General features: G+C 44.1%; 1 protein-coding gene across 10 annotated transcripts in view; it reads left to right on the plus strand.

Moving 5' to 3' along the window:
- SH3PXD2A (SH3 and PX domains 2A) overlaps positions 1-20,225 on the plus strand; it is a 248,717-nt gene that overhangs the window by 172,251 nt on the left and 56,241 nt on the right. For 7 of the 10 annotated variants that reach the window (XM_066190976.1, XM_066190978.1, XM_066190977.1 and 4 more), the window contains one exon: positions 4,984-5,115. In XM_066190976.1, the coding sequence (XP_066047073.1) occupies positions 4,984-5,115 (132 nt within the window). Of the gene's footprint in view, positions 1-911; positions 1,224-4,983; positions 5,116-20,225 lie in introns of those variants that run through there. The other 3 variants (XM_066190981.1, XM_066190980.1, XM_066190984.1) reach the window with 3 other exon arrangements.

The raw sequence follows: 20,225 nt of genomic DNA on the forward strand, positions 1-20,225 counted from the left end.
GCAAAGTCTGTTTTATCTTGTGAGTGATACACGCTGAACCTAATTTTTAGGTGGACCTAAGCTGTCTGTCTTAACAGTTCAGGATAAATCATGGGTGGAAGGCTTAAAAAACCATGCAATTTTAATGTTTATTTATTATAGTCACGTGATCCTTCTGATAAGAAAGAAAAGAGGTGAAGTTTTTAGAGGAAGGAATTCCATGTGTTTAGAGCTGGGTTTATGATAGCTGTAAGGGGTTAGACTGATCTGAGGATTTTAAGTAGGCTTGCTGCTATTCTGGGTATTTTTTTTTCCCTTCGTCCTTCCCCAGAAGGAGTTTTCCAGAGATACATAAAAGCTTGCCCTTCAAGAACTGGCTTTAACAAGAAACCGCAGCTCTAGATCCAAGCTACCACAGTTACTCCTCCCTATGTGTGGAAAAGTGCAGAGCTCTGCCATTATCTTATGGAATGCCAGGACACTGGGGGCCATGTCTGCCAGACACCCCAGCATGCAGACCCTGCACGTGTCCCCAGCCGCTGTGCCCATGTCGGAAGGGCTGGACTACCTGCCAGTTGGTTGTTCAGCTGTGACTCACCCCTTTGGTGTTCACTGGCCGTTTCTGTGGTTTTGGCTGCTTCTGCAGGACTTCCACTGACCAGCCCAGTACTAATTCATTTAGTCTCAATCTGTAACTGCTTGATTGATAGTCATGAAAGAGCAATATAAGAGCCTGTGCACTGTATGGATTAAAGGAGCAGACATGTTTATAGCCTGATAACAATGGAGTAGTCTGGCAGAGATCAGGAGTCTCACATTCCCATATCCAGATGATTTTATTTTTGGAGTCCAGTTGGTGGTTTTCATTTTTGGCTATTGCAAAACCATCGTAGGTCTTAGCTGTTGCAACACAGGAGGAGGAGGATGATGTTGGAACGGACGCTCTGCGCTCTTATTTAGGAGGCTTTCACAGTAGTTGCTGGTCTCAGAGTACAGCAGAAGGAATGATGCTCCCTCCTCGCTGCCTGGTGAGGGGGACAGGGTGCAACTGTGTCACTTAATAGTGCCAGCTGTGAGGGGCATGGACAAGCTCCAGTGACATTTCTGCTCCGCCCTAGGAAGAGAAGTGCTGAGGTGAGGAGCGAGGAGCGGGAGGATTGTAAAGTGGAGCCCTATGGAGAGGAGGAGGGGTATCCTCAAGACTTTAACCAGGAAACGGACTCGAGGCAAAAAGAAATGGAGAGGCAAGCAAACTCTTATTTCAGCCAGCAATCTGGGCTCTGCTCTGGGGAGGGCTTGCAAGTTGGAGCTTCACCAAAACACTAATTCTGCTTTTTTGGGGGGAGAGGAGGGGGGACCTTTACCTGGCACATCAGTGTTATGCTGTCCTCTGCTCTCCATTTCTCCTGCCTGGGCTGAAGATGCTTTTTAAAAAGTAGGGCTGTTGTGTCAGGGTGGCATTGCAGCTGCATGTGAGCTTGCTGGGAAACTCGTGCCACGCTGCATCCCTCTCCTCTGGTGTGCTCACACTGAGCAGGCTGTTACTCTTCAATGCATGCTGTGTCCTGTGTTACAAATTAGACCTGAACTAATTGGCAGGGATGCGGAAGCGCCCACGGCAGCGGGTGTAATTGGTGCTGTGCTCCCTGTGGTGTTGCCTGTCTTGTTCTTTTGAATCCCCTTTGGGGAATCTGACATAGTGTAGCAGTAATGTTGTGGGCATCCTGAGTGTCACTGAGGAGTAATTCATCTAGGGAAGCTTGGTGGGGGTGGAAGGCTGAGGAGGAAAAAAGTCCCTTACTGTGCCTGAAGGGAATGTAGAAACAACCCAAACCAGGCTAGCCAGAAAATGGTTAAGGCTTTTTGGTTACTGGAAGGAGGTGTTTCTCTGTCTTTTCCTCTTCCTCTTATTCCTTTCTTTGCTCTTACTGAAATCTTCCCCACTGTGCAGTACCTAATCTTGGGTGACCATCACTCCAGGAGCCACAGGGACCCCACGCCTTGAAAGGGGGATATCCTCTAGGCATGATCTGCTGCAGCTCTAAATGAACAAGTTTGTTTGACCTTGGTTACTTCCTAGACCAAGGAATTTATCACCCTATATTTTTTTTGTCTTAATAGGAGCCCTGTAGCACTTATACAAGCGTCTGTTAAAACAATCTCTTAATTGTATGGGTTCCTCCAGCCACTGTGGTGACAAAGAAATTCTCCTGCAGTGACTACCTTATCCAAGGCAGGACAGAGTAACCCAGAGAAACCCTGCTGGGTTTCAGATATAAGAATGCAGATAAAACCTATCTTGCCAAACTGTTTTAAGTGCTGCTTTTTTTTTTTCTTTTTTTTTCTTTTTTTTTTCTTTTTTTTTTTTGCCTTCCCCCCCCCCCCCCCCCCCCCAGAGTTGAGGAGTTGGATTTGAAGTGCTGACTCTCCATGTTTCCTGGCAAGGGCATTCCCCTGGCACGCAGTCCCTGGCTTGGCTTCTGTGGCTGCCAGTGGGGTGTTTGCCAGCCTGTGCTCCAGCCTGGTCCTCTCCTTGTTCCCAGAAGGGACACGTGCATCACATGAACACCGCTCCAGCCACCAAGCCAATGCAGTCTTTTGGATTTTTTTTTTTTCCCCTTACTCCAGTCCCATGAAAACTGCCCAGTAGGTTGGAGGAAAGAAGGCATTTGAGTCGTTGGTTTAGCAGTTAGCTTGCTGCATGTCTCCTGCTCCCCTTGCCGCTCTTTGGTCCCTCTTGCCTTTCTACACACTGAATTCTCTGCTGGTGCACGTGCATAGACATAAGTCCATGGCAGCTTTTGTTTCTGGTTAAAAAAAAATAAAAATATTTATCTCAAGACTAAAACGAAGTAGGGGTTGTAGGTATTATTTGCCTAAGGAAGATTATAACACTGCTGGATTCTGGACTGGAGAAAAGACTGTGGGAAACAGTGTTCAACAGGGGAAAACATCTCGTACTCTAGGTAGCCCAACTAGCACTGGTTTAAACCAGAGTGCACGAGTCCGGTTGACTGATTGTGAAGAGAAACGTGAGGCTTATTTGGAATGGACAGCTATGGTGAAAATTTGTGTTATAAATTTCCATGTTGTCAGTTCATGGTCTTCTGTTCCTGCTACTGGCTGTGGTTCAACTATCTATAGAAAAGCTAAATCTCTTAAACACAAGCTTCTAGAGGAGATGAGTCCTCTTTAAAGAAAATTAACTTAGGTAATTTGAGGAGAGGCAGAGGCATGCTTAGGGAGCAAGGAAGTCTTCTAATTTTCTGGGTTTCTTAAACCTGTTCCAAGGGGAGGCATTGTGATAGTGTTTCCTTTCAGGAAACAGTTGAATTAATTGCTTTTTTTTTTTCTAGGATTTTCATTTCACAGGATGCAGTCTTAATGGCAGATGCATTTTTTACCTCTTTCTTGGCAGGGATGCTAATTACTTGTCTGTAGAATCACTTTGCATCTCCAGTCCAAACACATGAACATGCTGAGTTTGGAAATACAGCACCCAGCATCCTGTGCTTGGCTGTCAGTCCCTTGACTTTTCTGGTGGACAGTTTCAGACCATGCTGCTTCCTTCCCGTCTCTTGTAGCCAATTTGTCATCAGAAATTCAGGAAAACCTGGAGTCTGCTCCTGGCTCTGTCCCTGTTGTGTAAAATGGGATATTCAGCAAGTTGTATATCTGCTTCTGTCCTCCCTTTCAATCCACATCTTGATCCAGAGTGACAGGAACTGTCTCTTACTATGTAAAATGTATAATAATTCTGGTGTCCCAAACTGCTGTAATTGAGAAAATCTGTAAAATAATTTCGCATGAAGGCACGTTGGCTCTTACAAAGTAAGGACCTAAACTGGGAGGTTTTCATGACTTTTCAAGGCAGTTTCTAGGCCGAGCACAGTCAGCCTGTGCCTGGGTTTGGGATTGCAGAGGCCCCGTCTGCACTGTTTGTGTTGCATGGCAGAGCCGAGATGCAGCAGCCCAAGGGCTCCCTCCACATCTGGCACTGTGCTCTGCCTGCCTCGTGGCTCCACCTAGAAATGCATGATTCCGGTTTGGGGGGTGAAAAAGTCAGAAATAATAATAATAAAAAGACCAGTAGTGTGGGGGAAGGGAGGGAGGAGAGAGTTATTTTGCACCTTTCGTGGCCCCTGTTCGCGTGAGCGCCTGCTCTCATTCATAAATGGCTCTGTCAGCCGAAAGCCCTTGGTCCGAAGAGAAATCAAACAACTGGGGGTCGGCTCCGAGGGCTCCAGAAAGGCGATGGAGAGGGGGAGCCGAGCCCCGTCCCGCCGGGGCTGCTCTGCCGGGGGAATGCGGAACTGCGGAGCTGGCGGGGGGCAGGCGGGGGTGGCCGTGTTTGAGCAGCGATCTGGCGCTATAACTTTTTTTCTTCTTCTGTTTCAAGTAAACAGTCTTCCCCGCCCTCCCCTCGCTCCCTCCACCCCACCTCCCTCTCTTTCAGTCCCGCTCATGTGTTTCTATTTAAGGGCTGCAGTGCAGACGAATATGATTGGCATCTACAGCCCCCTCTTGACTTTGAGCTCAAGCCTTTAGAGTGGAGAAGGAGCTGAGCCGCCAAGGGGAGAGCTGTTTCTTCTTTGGGTTTACTGGGGGGATGGCTCAGCTGTGGATTTATACTGCTTCTGCCCAGGATTTTTTTCTCTGAATGGGAGCAAGGATTGTGGAAACCATGTTGGGAAGAGGTTTATTTTCAGAATCCATCATGAAACTGTGCAACTAATTCACTTTTTTGGCTCCTTTTTATATATTTTTTTCTTCCCCTTTTTTCTTCTTCTTCTCTCCAATGTCCCTCTGTGCTGCTGGGTTGTGGGCCAGAGGAGGCTGTTTCTATATGGCCAGCCATTTGGGGATATGCTGCGAGCCAAGGTTGTTTGCTGATTCGCTTGGCTCTGGTGACAAGTTGGCCTGTTGTGAATCGGATGGACGGAGGTCACTCTCAAGGAGCCATGGCTGGAAGCTGGCTTACGGCTTGCTTTTTCCCTTCCCCAGGTGCTGATGCTAGCTCTGAACCCATGATCCTGGAGCAATATGTGGTGGTGTCCAACTATGAGAAGCAGGAGAACTCTGAGATCAGCCTCCAGGCTGGAGAGGTCGTGGATGTCATAGAGAAAAATGAAAGCGGTAAGTTATGTTTGCTGCTTTTCCCTCAATGGTCCGATTTTTGCATTTGTTCCTCTGCTTTCAGTTTCCTCATCACTACTTGTTAGCTGTACGTTTGCTCCATCTGGTACAGTTACTATGTCTGGCAGAGGATGTTGAAGTTTCTCAATGTTGATTTGGGCTGGGGGCCAAGTGTTGCCTTCTACTGTAAGAATGTTTCATAGGTTTTGTGTGTTAATTAGCCAAGGTACGCTAATGGAAAATGAAGGTGACGGAGAGAAGGATCTGCAGCTAATGAAGCTGATGTATAGTAGGCTGCTGTAGTTGCCCTGCTGTCTCTTCAAGTTTCTGTCAGTATTTCCATTACTAACTCCCTTTGCAGAGGATTTATAGGATGAGTGTTTAAAAATTGCTTGGGATGAAACTTGGCTTGACAGCTTAGCCTGTGGCCCAGAGCTCGGTAGGGAGGGGAGAGAATGTGCGTAGATAAATGCGTGGCCATGCACGTATTTTTCAAAATTTCAAAACTTCTTGCAGAAGTGTTAATTGGGGAATTTTGAGGCAAAGAGGCAGAGGCTGTCATATAAAAGCAAGATGAAATCTCCTTCTGCCATGCGTGGAATAACCAGCTTATACTTGGAAAAGGTGATTTTTGGCAGGTGTTTGTATAGATTTCTTTTGTGTACTTTAATTTTTGGATGCCTGGTAGCTTTGAGTTGGGCAGAACACATGCAGGAGACTGTATACGTGTGAGTGGTTGGAGTGGCTTAGCAGCTGGTTTGAATAACTGCCTGTCTTCAGCAACTCCCCCTCCTCCCCTCCAGCACTCCTTGTGTATTAATCCAGAGCTGTTGTCCAGGACTAGTTTCCAGCCCACTCGTGACTTGTGTGTCCTCATCCAGAGGAGCTGCTGATATTTGTATCTGTTCAAGCCAAGGCTCACATTGTGGTACCTCCACATTCAGGGCTCTCGCCACTGGCAGGCTCTGGAGTGTGCTGGGCACAGCAGAGCTTGGGGACACTAGGGCACCCTGATCCGAGGTTCAAGTTCAGCTTCCAGAGCCTTGAGCCAGGTTATCCACAAAGATGATCATGCATTGTATTTTTTTCCCTTCCTTTAATGGAGTGGTAATTGCTCTGTTGTATGAGAGCCTCATGCTTGTTTGACTCAAAGTGATACAGTCCTTTGCTGGCTGGTGATTTAGTGTGGAGTCCAAAAGGATTGTGTGTGAAAAGGCACTGGCTAGTGTGAACAGAAATACCCATCTCCTGGGTACTGACCGTATCGCTTACAGAACCAATAGAAACCAAACTGCTCATCTGCCCCACTTTAAAGCAATAGCTATGATTGACGAGGGGGAAAATGTCTTCCCTTCTTGAATTGTGTCTGGCCTAGTGGATAGGCTTCCTCCCAAGCCTATGGCTTCTCATTGTCAATAGTGTATGTCCCTGTCATCAGAGCAAGCCTGGTTATATTGTGGCAACTTATATTCATATTTATGATGTCCTTGTCTTGGATAATGGCTTATGGAGCCAAGGGAATTAACTGGGCTGTTAAATAATACAAGAAGTGTCTGAATTCCAGTTACAGTTCCTTTGTGTTTTCATTTAGTGTGGCCTCTTTGCCTTGCACGGTTCAGACCACATTGTATTGAACCACATGGTATGCAGAGATAGAAATGGAGAATGTCAGGGTTTGAATTAATTAGTGGCTCCAGGAATGTGACTTTTCTCAGGGGACATCCTTGAATTTGGATTATACTTCTTAAAACCATATTCTGATGCTTGGCAGCCAGATTCCTTAATGTCCACGTAAACACAAAAGGAAATCTGAAGCCTGGAATTCCATGCTGTAATTTTGCTCTTTATATTTATGTGCGTACAAAATAAAGATATCTATATCCTTAAAAATAATTTAAAAAAAACCCCAACAGATAAGCTCATAAGTTGCAGATTGGGAGAGCTGGAGAGAGCATCACTTGCAACAGGGCTCCAAACAGTCCTTTAAATCTCCCCTAGGTTAGGAATACCATAGGAATGACTTCAATACTATGGTTTTTTGTCTCTTCAGCTGCAGCTGAGCCTTTGGATGGCATGTAATGAAACTATCAAAAGTTTCTCGAGAGTCAGTGTTCAAAACTTGTGAATTATGGCTTGATGTTGAGTATCTTGCTTAGCATAAGCAAGCAAAGCTAGGAGATGTAGTTATGACCTCTAAGAGCATAGGGATATAATTTTCAAGAAAATTAGATTATTGGGCTATACACGTGTAATACTTCATTTGACTGTATGGTTATGTTGGCCTTGCAAGTGTTGTGAAACTCTACCTGTGATGTATAAATTAGGCTCATTCTTTTAATCCATACAAAGAAGATGCAAGGTGTTTTGGATGTCACCTGCAGCAGGGACAATGTCTTCAATGAAGGGAAGGAAGAGTGGCTGGACAGCTTGTTCGTTGACAGCTGAGAAGTCCTGTCTGACTGGACAGTGTGTGTTGGATGTGCTGTTGGGCCAATATTTTCAACTTCCTTGTATGTATAGGCATGTATATAGCATATCATCTCTGCTTTGGGTGTTTTACTGTATTTTGGGGAGGTTAGATGTGTAAAGGCACAGATGGCACTTTCATTTTAAAACCTTGGCTGAATAGGGTTGCCTTCTGATGCCAAGCACATTTAAATGGTTCTTTTGTTTTCTGGAGCAGAAAAACTTTAACTTGGCTTTGTTGCATGGTTTTCATAGGAAAAGAAAAAATCACCTTCTCTTTTCTTGTCAAATGTCCCCATGTTTTTTACACAAGGAACCTCACAATCAGTTTCCTAGTAATGGTGCACATTTCACATCCTGCTGGATGTTTCTTCTGCACACTTCTAGGGCCTTAACTAGAGTTACCATCTCTTCTGATGTGCTCTCCTGAAAGAACATAAGCTGTGCTTGTTCAAAGCCCAGTGTATAGGGCAGAGGTAGAAGGGGAAGGAAATATCTAGTATTTGACTTATTGAAGCCTTATCTGGTTTTCATCAAGCTTTTTTAGCTTCATCTCAAGTGTGTCACCCTTACTGGATACTATTACTCAGTGTTACTTTTCTCATATAAGAGATGGTATTTAAGGTGTCTCACAGATTGATATGTGCAAGCCCATTTGGTAGGGCCTTGTCTCATTTGGCTTTCTCTTTCACTGAAAGAGCTGGATGAAATTGTCTTCATTACTGTGCTAGTGAAAGTTATTACTTGGACATTATTTGAAGTTGAAATTTCTGTCCAGTATAGTGACTTAAGAGTAAGGTCATTGTAGCATATGTGGTGAATAATTTCCAAACCCCTTAATCTGAGTTGTGAAGCCTTTGGGTCACAATAACCTGGTTGTTGCAGCGATTACTGTGGAAGCAAACTTTTCTAGACTTAAGTAAAGCTGTTGTACTTCAGAACAGGTTATTTAATAGTGTACCAGCTCTCAGGCTCCAGCATTTGGTTCTTGCAGCAGGCATCTATCTTGGCTCAACAGAAGTTCTCCTTTAGGCCTTAAATACCCAGTGTGCCTGTTGTATCTGATGAAAATTTCTCTTTCTTTTTTCCTTAGCTGGGAGGAAAATCTGCATGTAGCAGTGGTCACAAATGCATCAGGAGAAAAAAGGAGGTTTACAGTCTCTACAGATGTTGCCTGGGAACGGGCTGTAGTTACAGGGCTTGTGTTTCTTGCTAGAAGTGACTGTGATTTGTTTAAAGACATGGTGTAATCAACCTGCTCTGTCCAACACTATCTAAACATTTCTGAGTTGTTTCAGAAAAACTATGTGAATAGCTGACGTAAGTCCTGTCTGTCGACTACATAGGCTTCTTTTAAACCTTAACCAAAAAAAGCCTTGTAGAATGACTTAATAATGTATTTCTGTTGCAGAAAAGAAATGTTGTGATTTTAAAGCAGGAATCTGACATTTAAGGTGGAAGAGGGACGGCCAGAGTAGCTTCCTCTCTGCCAATTTTTGCATGGATGTGGCTTGAAATGGTCAAGCTATAAACTGTGTCGGCCGTGTTTGCAATGGAAAACCTGACAGACAGTGAAGTATGAGCACAGTCCCGTGCAACTCTGCCTCTGCTGCTCTGCTTGCAGGCAGGATGGGAGCTCTTTCCTTGGAGCCCCTGGGAGCCATGCCTGCGGTGGAGGCATCGTGGGATGGCGTTTTCAGCTGGGCTGAGCAGGGCTGTAGCCACTTCCTCTGCAATTACATAACTGCAGACCAATTTTCAATGTTACAGTACATGTAATACGTAAAACAAGGCTATTATGGTTAGTGTAACTTTATCAGGACTCAAAGGAATCTCTGGGAAGGGAGGCTGCTCTTCTCTCTTTATCTAGGATGCGGGACTTGGCACTGAAGTATTCATGAGGAAGGTCTTTGCTCATCTGGGAGTCCTGGCTTAGAGGTCCTGGTTGTCCACACACTGTCAGGAGATGAGTGTGTGCCTGGCAGTTTCCTCTGCTACACCACTTGGTTTCACTGGTGCTGCTCACTGGCTGCAGTCGTGGCTTAGGAGAGGGGCATAGGAAGCCACAACTCTCAGCTCCTGGGGATGCACTGGCTTCCATATTGGAAGCTCCCTCTTCTTAGATTGAGGGCTTTTGGAGTTAGGCTTCTGGCTCTTCATGGGGAACACAGCACCTTTTATTTGAAGGAGTTACTTTCCAGTTTTAAGTAAGTGGATTTATTTGGTACCAAAAGGGGCCAAGATTACTTTCAGGGTTAACTGCTGCATCTTGGCTAAAGGCACACTTTAAAAAAGTGTGCTAAGTAGAAACAGAGAAATAGAGTTTCTTGCTATTTGTGGACCAGTCATGCATCTTTATATCCTGTCTGCCATGCCTGTTTTTGCAAGTAGCATTGATTTTTAATCACCTTTCTTTAGTGTTGGTGGGGCTTTTGTGTTAAGCTTTGTAAAGATCTCTGTTTCTATCTTGCATCTGCTTTTTGCTGCTCTACTTCTTTTTCTAGGTCCTTGTCTTCCTGTTCTGCCACTTTATACACTGAAGGGACTGTGTGCACTGCTAGCCAATGTCTCTGAGCATTAGCATGCTCTTGTAAAAGCTGGCCAGACCCAGTACACTTCTGTTTATTCTAAAAGATAAGTGGCAATCTAGCAGCTTTCTAGGTTTCAAATGTGGCTGTAGCTCTACCAAATTGCAAATGCTGTTTCCTAGTTTGCTTGTGAATCATCAATAGCTTTGCATCCACTGGTCAGATGTGGTGCAAGACACAGTAATTGCCAACACTGTGCTTTATTTCAGGTGCAATTGGCACATGCTGGGTTCCTTTAGAAAGTGAGTGGTTTTGGTTTCTTTTTCCTTTACCTTGCATTTCAAGAGAGCATAATTCATCGGATATGATGCGGAACTTAATTTCTGCTTGTACACCCAGCTTTGCCTTGCTGTTTGCTCTGAGAAACTACTTCAGTTCTCTGTGTTTCCACTTCTTCCCAGTGTGTCTGTGTATTTGAATTTCAAGCCTTGTAAGAGACCAAGGTCATGAAATAAAAAGTAAATACTCCCTCGTATAGCAGCCCCTTCTCTTGGTAGGTCCTTGAGCTGTGCCTGGAATTTGAGAAGAAACAAACACTTCTGTAGGTTGAACACTTCTCCTCTAGCATTGTTGGCTTTATCCCAGAGGACAGGTTTAGGTGAGTGACCACTACTAAATATCTGGGACAGCTTGTCTAGCTGCTTCTGTATGTACCAGTGTTGATAACTCTCTAACAAGGAGAGCCAAGTTTAAGGAAGGACCACTCCAAAGACCTTTTTTGAAAACAAAGCTGTGTAGCCTTCAGTGTCCACTCTGAATGCAGTGCTGCCTTGCCATGTGTGGCCTTTCTGGCACCAGCCCAGCAGCAGAGGATACTTGATCCACTTATGAATCAGTTCCTGTCCTGCTGCAGTTTCTGTCCAATATACGCACTGATGCAGTCAAACACAGGCCATCTGAGGAGGCAGGCTGGGTGATTTGGAATTTTTGGCTAGGAGTTACTGGAAAGTTGTTTAATGTCATAAAAAACTGTTTGTAGAAGTTAGCTCTCCAAACAGGGACAATGCTGGCAAAGCAGAGATGCTTTCCTCCTTCAAATGTTTGCAGCTTGGGGCTGGAGAAGAGCCTCTCTGGGCAGGCAGAGGTTCAGAGCTGTCTGTGTGGAGAGTAAGGATACTCAATGGCACTTGTCTCACTGCAGTGTCTTTGTCTTCAGGCTTTTTGGAGGCAGTGATCAAGGCTGGTTATTATTTTGCTTTGTTCTGCAACAGTATAAGCAAAGCATCCTGTTGGTGAATCTGGTTGCAAAGGGTGGGTTTTATTTTAAATTTTAGCTGTCTTGGAAACTGCTGTCTCTGGAGGGAGCCTGGGTGCCTTGTTTTAAAGGAGTCAATAGAAATGGAGTATTGATAGGAGGAACAGGAACATCTACACTAACCCAGGTTCTGTGCTGCTTCCGAGGGAAGCCTGGGACAAGCTTAGAGCAGAGAGGTAAAACTGGATGTGATGATTTGCTCTAGCCAAGTTCTTCTGGAAATCAGCTCCTTTCTGGGAATACAATGTCTGACCAACCCTGCAAACAGGCACTCCCTCTTCCAGTGGCCTGTTTGCAAAATGTTGAATGGATGGAGAGCATTTACACTCACACCAGAAACAGCTGGGTCAGCAGGAGATGAGGAGGAGCCCTTCCTCCTCTGCTTTTGCCCTTGGGAGCCCAGGGGTGGGGTGACACTGTCTAATGACTTTAGCAGATGTAGTAGGCTGGAGGCAGCCCTCAACAGCCTATCCTGAACTCTCTAGTGATTGTTTTGTAAGCTATTTTCTGAACACCTTTTTTTTTTTTTTTTTGCCTTTTTCCTAATCTGGTTGAATTTTTAACTCTGTGCTTTTGCAAGGATAAGGAGGATGGTAGCTGCTTTCTTTTTCTGGCTGTTTTACTTTCAGCAGTTAAAACATATTGGTACGGCTGAGACCCTTGTTTGATTTTCCACAATTAAACTTGAATTTACTGTGCCCAGAAAGGAATCATGCCACATTTCTGAAGTAGTTACCTCTGAGCTGCAGTTCAAGGCTGCCCTGTCCATAGGTTTGAATGATAAGGGGTTGGGATTGAAGTTCCAAAGCCTGCCTATTGCTTGAGCATCACCACACCAACATCTCAGCTGAGCTTGGGATGTTGCTGCATAAAACAAAATGCTTGAATTATGAATGTTTTGTGACATTTATGTTGCTATCTTGTGATGTCTAAATGGCTTCCTCTGCCCCACTTAATAACTTACATGGCAATTGACGTTTGTTTCTGTTTAAGAGCTTGGAAGGCAAGGCTCTGTGTTGGAACCAAAGCAGGGTTGCTTTTACTCTGTTTGTTTTGTAGTTGTCCTCTACCACTGTGGAAAATGAGGTTGTTCTCCACTGCCACCTCTGAAATGCCTACTGTTATGTGATTGTGCCGAGGGATTAAGGTGGGCTCCTGCTTTTCTGCTGGTGCTATTTGTTCCAAACCTGTGACAAGGGGAGAGTGTCACTTTAATTGTGCTGTGACATTTCCATATCTTCTGGGAAGCTCTTCTGCACTTCAAAGACATCCTTGCTTGGTTTGCCTTTGCCCAGCTTCAAATTGCAGTTGGTATTTGCTTTGCGTCCTTGATGACAAGCTCATTAAGAACATTTGAAATATGGCTGTCTGCTAAAGCTCTGCCCTTTGCAGTGCCTTGTTCTGCTGAGGCTTTCCTGGGACACCTTCTGGCTGGTCTGGGGCTCTGCTGCTGGGGATGTTATGCCTGTTGGGATGGAGTTGTTGACTGTGGCTTTTGTTATCTGGGTTTCCACTTGATTTGGGAGCAGCTCAATGTCATATTAAAGTGACCTGCAGTGTATTTATAAAGCCTTGCAAAAGTTAACTAGTGCTGGTGTTCCCTTGGGTTCATAATTGAAGTATCAGAGTAGTAAGAAATTACTGTTTTCAAAGCAACACTGCCCCATTTCGTTCCCCTATAGAGGGAAGAGAGTGATTAACAAGTAATAGGAACACAAAAGATGTCATGGGGTCATGTTTCTCTAAAGCCTTCTCCTTTTAATACTACTTATCAGATCCCTTTTATGTAGTGTTCACTTTTAAACAGTTTGAAAGATACATCTCTCCAGATTAAGACACGATAAAATAGCTTCAAGTTTGAAACTGACTCTCTAGAAAATATTTTTTCAAATGTTTTGGGCTACAGTGTGTGGTTTATATTCATTTTTCTAGTCTTACTCTCATTGTTTGTCTTTATCTTGGGCAACTGGTGTTCTGACAGGGCTAATTCAATTATGAGGGGTTTCTTCCATTTTGTGGAGACATCTAAAGTCCAACCACTTTGACTTTTGCATTCATTTGGCTTTTCTTTAGCTGATACCATTCTTCTGTGGGACAACTCTCCCACACCTCTAAGTTTCTCACAGCTCAGGAGAAGGGTGATTGCTGTGACTAGGAAGTCTCCAAGTATATTTAATAATCTATCTCTAGGGCTGCGTTTTTTCCATGCTGTCTTCTAAGCACTCCACTGAAGTAAACAGGTTCCCTTTTCAACTTCCGTCCACCTGGCTTGATGTAGAACAATATACTGCCCATTTAATTGTGGTTACATCTCCAATCTAATTGTAGATTGGAGAACATCTACGTTTCTTTAATTTCTCAAGAAATGGGAATTGGAGCCCAAAGAGAGGAACTCCCCTGCCTCACAAGTGCCAGCAGAGGAAGCTCACTTGCTGGGGCCAAGCCTTCACACAGTCAGGACTGAAAGAGGTCCCACATAGTTGCCAGCTCAGCATGTGAGAAGAATTTTCTTGTCTTCAGACCACAAGAAGTGTATTTCAAAGGGGTAAAAAAAATATCAGTGTCAGCCCTTGCAAAGATTGTTTCTCATCTGCATCTGTTTTGATTTCTCCATATCCAAGGTGCTGAGACCCCTCAGATCTCCTCTAAGAGCAGGAGAGGGGACAAACCTGTCTGGACTTCACATTTGCTAGCTCTGGGCATGAAATGTGTTCCAGGATTTCTGAGACTGCCCTGTTAGTTTGTCTGCTGGGGAGAGGGTGGGATGTGGCCACTGAAACCATAGACTTGAAGACTTAGTTGTACATAAATAAATATACTTGGGCACTTTAGCTGCAGACAAACAGGACACATTGGTAAGAGTGGAGAAGCAATGGCACACAGGCTTTGCTGCCTGTAAGTTTGCCACACAACACATCCAGCTACTCCTGAATAGTACGATATCTACCAGGCCTCTGAAAACTTGAATTTGGAAATTTCCAGCTGCCTTCAGGTTTCTTCCTCTTTCCCTTCTCATTTAATCCTCCTCTGCTGAGACTTTGTGCTCAGGCAGATAGTTACATTCCCCCTTTCTCCTGCATACCCTGTTTGGAGCCCAGCATGGCAGGCTGAAAAGGAAAAAAAATTACGTAGCATCCCCTGTTGGAGCCTTTACTCATTGCCTCCTCTGTTTATGCAGTCACTGCCAGTTTTGGGACCCTGAAACCTGCCCCAGGAAAATGTTTCCAAGGAAAATCTGCTTTTCATATTAGAATGCATAAACTTTCTAATGATTGAGTTTCCTATATCAGCCAAATAGGTCACCAGCTCAGTACTGCTGCAAGAAACTACCTGGGGCCAAAAAGATATAAGTATTATTGCTGAGGCCTTCCAATGAGTTCCATAGTTACCTTGTGAGCTACATTCCTTTGGATGTGACTGTTTAAAAAAAACCAACCAACCAAAAAGCCCCAAAAATCATTTATTTTGAATGGTTTTGTAGTTTTTTGTTATATCCAAGTTTCTTTTAAGAAAGCAGGTTGATGAGATGTCTTTAAATAAGCCCCAAAAATACTAAATTTAATGCAAATGACTGACGTTTTCTGCCCTTTGTTCTAGTTAATCAAGACAGTAATTATACACAAAGACTTTGGCTCTTGGAGTGACTTTCAGGCCTGTTTTTCAAAGTAAGCAAAAGACTGATGGTGCATTTTTGTTGTGTCAGATGAGGACAAGATTAATAAAGGATGGAAAAGATTTTTTTTTTTCCCCAAGCTGCACAGCAAATAAGCAGTTCCAATAATACTTTGGCAGCAAAGTGGAAGCTTTAATCATTAGCAGACGCGTTTCAGTTACGACCAGCAACATAACTCCATGCTTTTGATTTTCATGTTAAAAAGAGTTCAGTTTTGCCACAAACCAGCTTCCTGTCCATCTTCAGATTTAGCAAAACCTATAGGAGTAATTGCCTTGCTTAGGATTGCCATAATACAACGAGATTTAGGGGGTGGCTTGACAATGGGGAGTGCATGTTGGCTCTTCCACCCCCTTGGGCTGGGACATCAGACTTTCTGGCATTCTTGATGGAGAATTTAATTTTTTTTTGATAGAAAGATGTTGGCTTGTGGCTGGATTAACCAGAGCGGTTCTAGAAGAGGCAGCAGATGAGATGGGCTCTTTTTGGAGCTCTGTTTTACTGGCTGGCTTCTTGTTACTACATTTATTGGCAAGTTCAAGTTTTTGTATCTTGATACAGTGTGACTTCATCTGAAAGTTGCACATGTAGTGAGACATCACTTTGTTTCAAATGAAGTTGGACTGCAGTTGTATTGGCAATGTAGTCAAACTTCATCTTGGTGATAACCGCAAGTATTTCCCAGACCTTGCTTGAGTCTGTATCTCCTGTTTTTCCCTGCAGTGTGTTTGTGTGCTGGGATGCCCTAACATGTTGCTTTGAAAAGCTGTTGTAATTCAGTTGCAGAACTGCCTTCCAGCTGATCTAGTTCTCCCATCACATGCACACCCTTTCTGGTCGGCATGCTGGTGGGATGGACTGTAATGCAATCCTGTCTCCCAGCCCCTGGAGAGTAAGGGCAGTGCTTGGGGGCACTTGTGCTGCAGACTGAGCTTCATTTTGCTCCTTTATTAATACACCTGCCATATATTTGTTTAAGAATCAGACTGGTTTGATACTTAGGTAAAAGAAATAGTTTTCTCATCAGCAGCAGCCTGACTAGCCAGACCAATGCTGTCAGGCACATCTGTGCTGACCAGGGTAAGGTAACACCTTCATGATTTGATGTCCAGGTCTTCAGGTGCTGTGCTGGCTCTCAAACCGTGACCATATGTGCAGGTGAAATGTATCCTACTTTTAAACAATGATAGCTCTTAGAGACCAAACCTGGAATGGAGTTGGAATGACAAATTTCAGTGGGCCGAAACTGAAGTTATGAAAGCCCTAAACGTGAGTCATACTCAAACACAATGGAAGTGATGGGGAGGGGGTTGCAGGGTAAATCTCCACGCAGTGGTGACCCTAAGGTTGGAAGAACAGCATCTAACGTTAAACCTGAATCGTTGGCTTTGAACATTGGTAAGTTCAGAAATGGCACTTAATCTCCCACATGGACTTCCATAGCTTTTGGATGTTATTGGAAGCCTCCATGCATGAGGAAAAGCAGAGCTGCTTGGAGAGACTCAACCCATTTATCTTAACTGAATATTGCTGGAGATTTAGGATGGGTAATGTGAACTTGGCAAGGTCCATCACTGTCCGTTCAAACCCTAGGATTAAACTCGGGGCCAGTTTATTTGGTGTCCTGGAAATCACTCTGAAGGGTCCGCATTTCTGGATGTCTGCAAGGACAAGACTGCACACACTGACTCATGGGAGGGAAGGTGAAACTTGCTTGTTTGCCTGAAAACAGGAGGAGGAGTCTGAGGGACAGTTTCTTTGATGTTTTGTTCTTAATTCTGACTAAAATTCCTTACTGTTACTGAGAAAGGAACGCTCTGCAGAGTATGAAGAATCAAAATTACGGGACAGCTGTGTGCTCAGGGTGAGTTTATAAGTTATTCCCTTGCTTCAAGTAGTCTGTGACCAAAATGTCCTTGAATAAAAGTAGAATGACCAGAAATAGGATGCTATTTTCATTGCAAGACAAATGGGATAACTGAGTCCTGTAGAAAATGCCTCTTTTGCTCCTCCTGAATGCAGCAAGCAAAACTGGTTCCTGTACCAGCTACAAGTTAAATTACACACTCGGTCATTCCAGATGTCTTTGTATTTTTAGAGCTGACTATACACTTCCTGGACTGTTAGCCTGTTGGCTTTAAAATAAGAAGTCAGCTTCTGGGGCTGGCATGGGAACCTTCCCACTTCACTGAGAACTGGGAAGTATCTCTTTTGCAGAAGTATCCAGGTTTGAGAGTCAGCCACATGAAAGGGTGTTGCTTTCCCTGTGCCACCCCAGAGACTCCCCAGCAAACAATCCCAAACAAACCAACATCCCACAATAAGGACACTGTCTGCAGAATGTGCATGTGGGATCTCAGGATCTGAGTGGTTCTGGGAATGTCTTGCAAGATCCCTGCTGTCACTGGTTTAAATTTGGCTCTGGATACCTGGAATTGTTGTGTAGAGACATTTGAGGGAAACAGCTGGTGGTTTCAGAGAAACTTCTATTACCAATGAGATGTAGCCACGCTTTGTAATGCTGTGACAAATGCCAGTGTAGTGACCTCCTTGCACAGTGCACTTGAGTTGCACAAGGGTTTGTTGTTTTGGTTTTTTTTTCTGCTGATTATGTGTAGATGTGGCAGAGTCTGAGTGCTTGGGCATGCACTTGCCCTTGGTAAGTGTGTCTTGGAGGCACTGCAGTGACAGGAATTGAAATAGTGACTGGGCCAAACTCACCTGTACCTTAGCAATGGCTGCAGGCTGCCAGATGAGCTACTCTGGCTTCTGTGAACAAGCAGTGCCAGGCCCTTGGTACATCAGGAAAACTATCTGCTACAGCTGAAACTTGCCAAACATAGTAATTCTTCTTCATATTCTCAAATCTTTTAATCCCTCCTCTATTTATTCTTTACCTCTTATTTGAGCAGATTCCTGAATGGACCACTTGAGTGGTCCCAGGTAAATTTGGTGGAAGCTTAAATGTGCATGGGGGGAAGATCTGAAAGGGGGATAACTGAGTGCAGGTGGAGATTAGTGACTTCCTTCCTGGGTATCATTTATTCTGCTGTGTCTCTCAGTTCTTTTCACTGATCTCCTATACCTTCTGTCAAGAACCTAATGTGATTAATGCTTTTTGTGAAAGCTAAATCCTCCTCTTATTTCTCCTGTCAGGAACATATTCTAATCTAAGGAAATGTAACACAGCATGTTACTCAGTTTAAGGAAATCAAAATCCTGTGTTTCTTTGGGACTTAAGTTTTACTTTAACCTTGACAATGTGATGCTGATACATTTTTCTGTAGCTGTAAAGCTGTGCCATCATCAGGTCTTGGTGGATGGAGTAGAATTGCACTTTCAAGGTAGAGCTCTGGAACCAAACCATCCATTGCTATGTCGTGTTTTTCTTTTGAGTTGGCAGGAAAGAGCCTCAGTTGCTGTAGCTGAGTCTGACCTAGATTGGTAAAAAACAACCATTTCTTCAGAAAGAAAATGTCACAACTTTTGTCACCACTGTTCAACTGAAGCTGTAACTGAGGTCAGAACTATTTATCTTTGACTTCTGAAGCTGAAAAGTCCTCCTTTCTGCGAGAAAGTGACCCAATTAGGCAAGTTCCCCTGAATGCTCACCAATGGCCAGCTCACACTGGAGACAGACAGCTTCTATCTGTGATACAACAAATAGCTAAAGAACAGCAGAAGACGGTACAGCTAAACAATGTAAAGTAACTCAGGAACTGTTATTTTGGTGCTACATACTCCTTTGTAATGTATCTGTAGCCGTAGCATATCCAGTTGGTAACCATCCTTTGCATGGTTTTGGAAAGTAGAGACAGAAAATCCGTTATGAGCAAGCCACTGTTTTCTTCCTTTTGAGATTTTAATGTGGGATAAAAAAAGAAAGATACTAGAGTGATTCATCCCACAGGCTGTAGTGTTAATCCCATGAAGTTTATGTGAGCAGTGTGTGGCCAGCACCCTTGAAAACGGTCCAGGTGCATTAGTTGTGGGAGGTGCTGTGTGGCCTGAAAGGCAAAGGATAGTTAAAATTAACTTCTTTCTTCTTGTCTGCTTGTCAGATGTATCCTTCTGTCATGCCCTCTTCTCTGTTCCTTAATTTTTCCATCCTTTGCTCTCTGCTGTCTGTGTTAACTTCCAGTATGGAGGAGGAAAATGAGTCGCATTTCTGGTCACATTTTCCATCCACCTTTCTCTGCTCTTTTGCTGCTTTCCATTCAGGAATGCCAGCACTGAGACAGTGATCAACTGATTGACTGGACTTGTACAGTGTTGCCAGTGAATGGGTCTGGATATCAGCTTTGTTCAAGTCAATAACTAGTCCCTGATCTTTCTAGTTCTTAAAACTGGGTGCCCATCTGGGCATGGTATTTGTGTGCACCTCTCCATCTCTCAGGATGGGCCACATCAGGATTTTGTTTAGTTGAGTGTTTGTACAGCTTCAGAATCTTCCCTGAAATGACTGAGCTGTGCCTCCTGTCTCATGCACAGGACAGAATATTGCGTTGGCGTGGCCCGTGGTGACCCGGGCCGTGCAGTTCAACACCAGCAGGCAGGCAGATGGGCCCAGCTCTGTTTGACAGCTCACAAAATTCACCAGGCAGCAGTAGCCAGGAAGCTCCAGAGTGCGTAGGAGGCTGTTACACAGCTATCCTGTTTTGATTCTCTGCTGTCCAGGGCTGGAGAACTTGGAAGTGGATGCTGGCAGAAGCGAAGCCTTCTCACAAGACTCTTGCTCCATGCTTGGAGAAGTGAAGTCACGTTGTGAAGTCTAAATCCGTAGTGGAATTTGATGATGCTGGTTTAATAGGTCCAAGAACCGTGGCAGAAGTAGGTTTTAAAAATAAAAATGTAAGGTGTTGACTAGTCAAGGACTGTTGAGATACTAGTGGAGTCTTTTGAGCAGTTGCTTTCAATTTGTATTCGGATGTTTGTCTGCCCTCTTCTGTTTCAAAGCAATAGTATTTTGTTGGTGGAATTTTGCCTGAAAGTGTTCAGAAGTTACAATCTGAAGACTCGTAGAAGGGATTTCAGAGGCAGAGGACTTTACAGCATGACCCAGCAGGGGCTAAAGAACTGGCAGCAGTGTAGCCTTACTATTTCTGCTTAAGACTGATTCCTGAATAGG

Source organism: Chamaea fasciata, unplaced genomic scaffold (genome assembly GCF_029207755.1).
Source record: "Chamaea fasciata isolate MVZ Bird 193981 ecotype frontalis unplaced genomic scaffold, bChaFas1.0.hap1 SCAF_9, whole genome shotgun sequence".
NCBI lineage: Eukaryota > Metazoa > Chordata > Aves > Passeriformes > Sylviidae > Chamaea > Chamaea fasciata.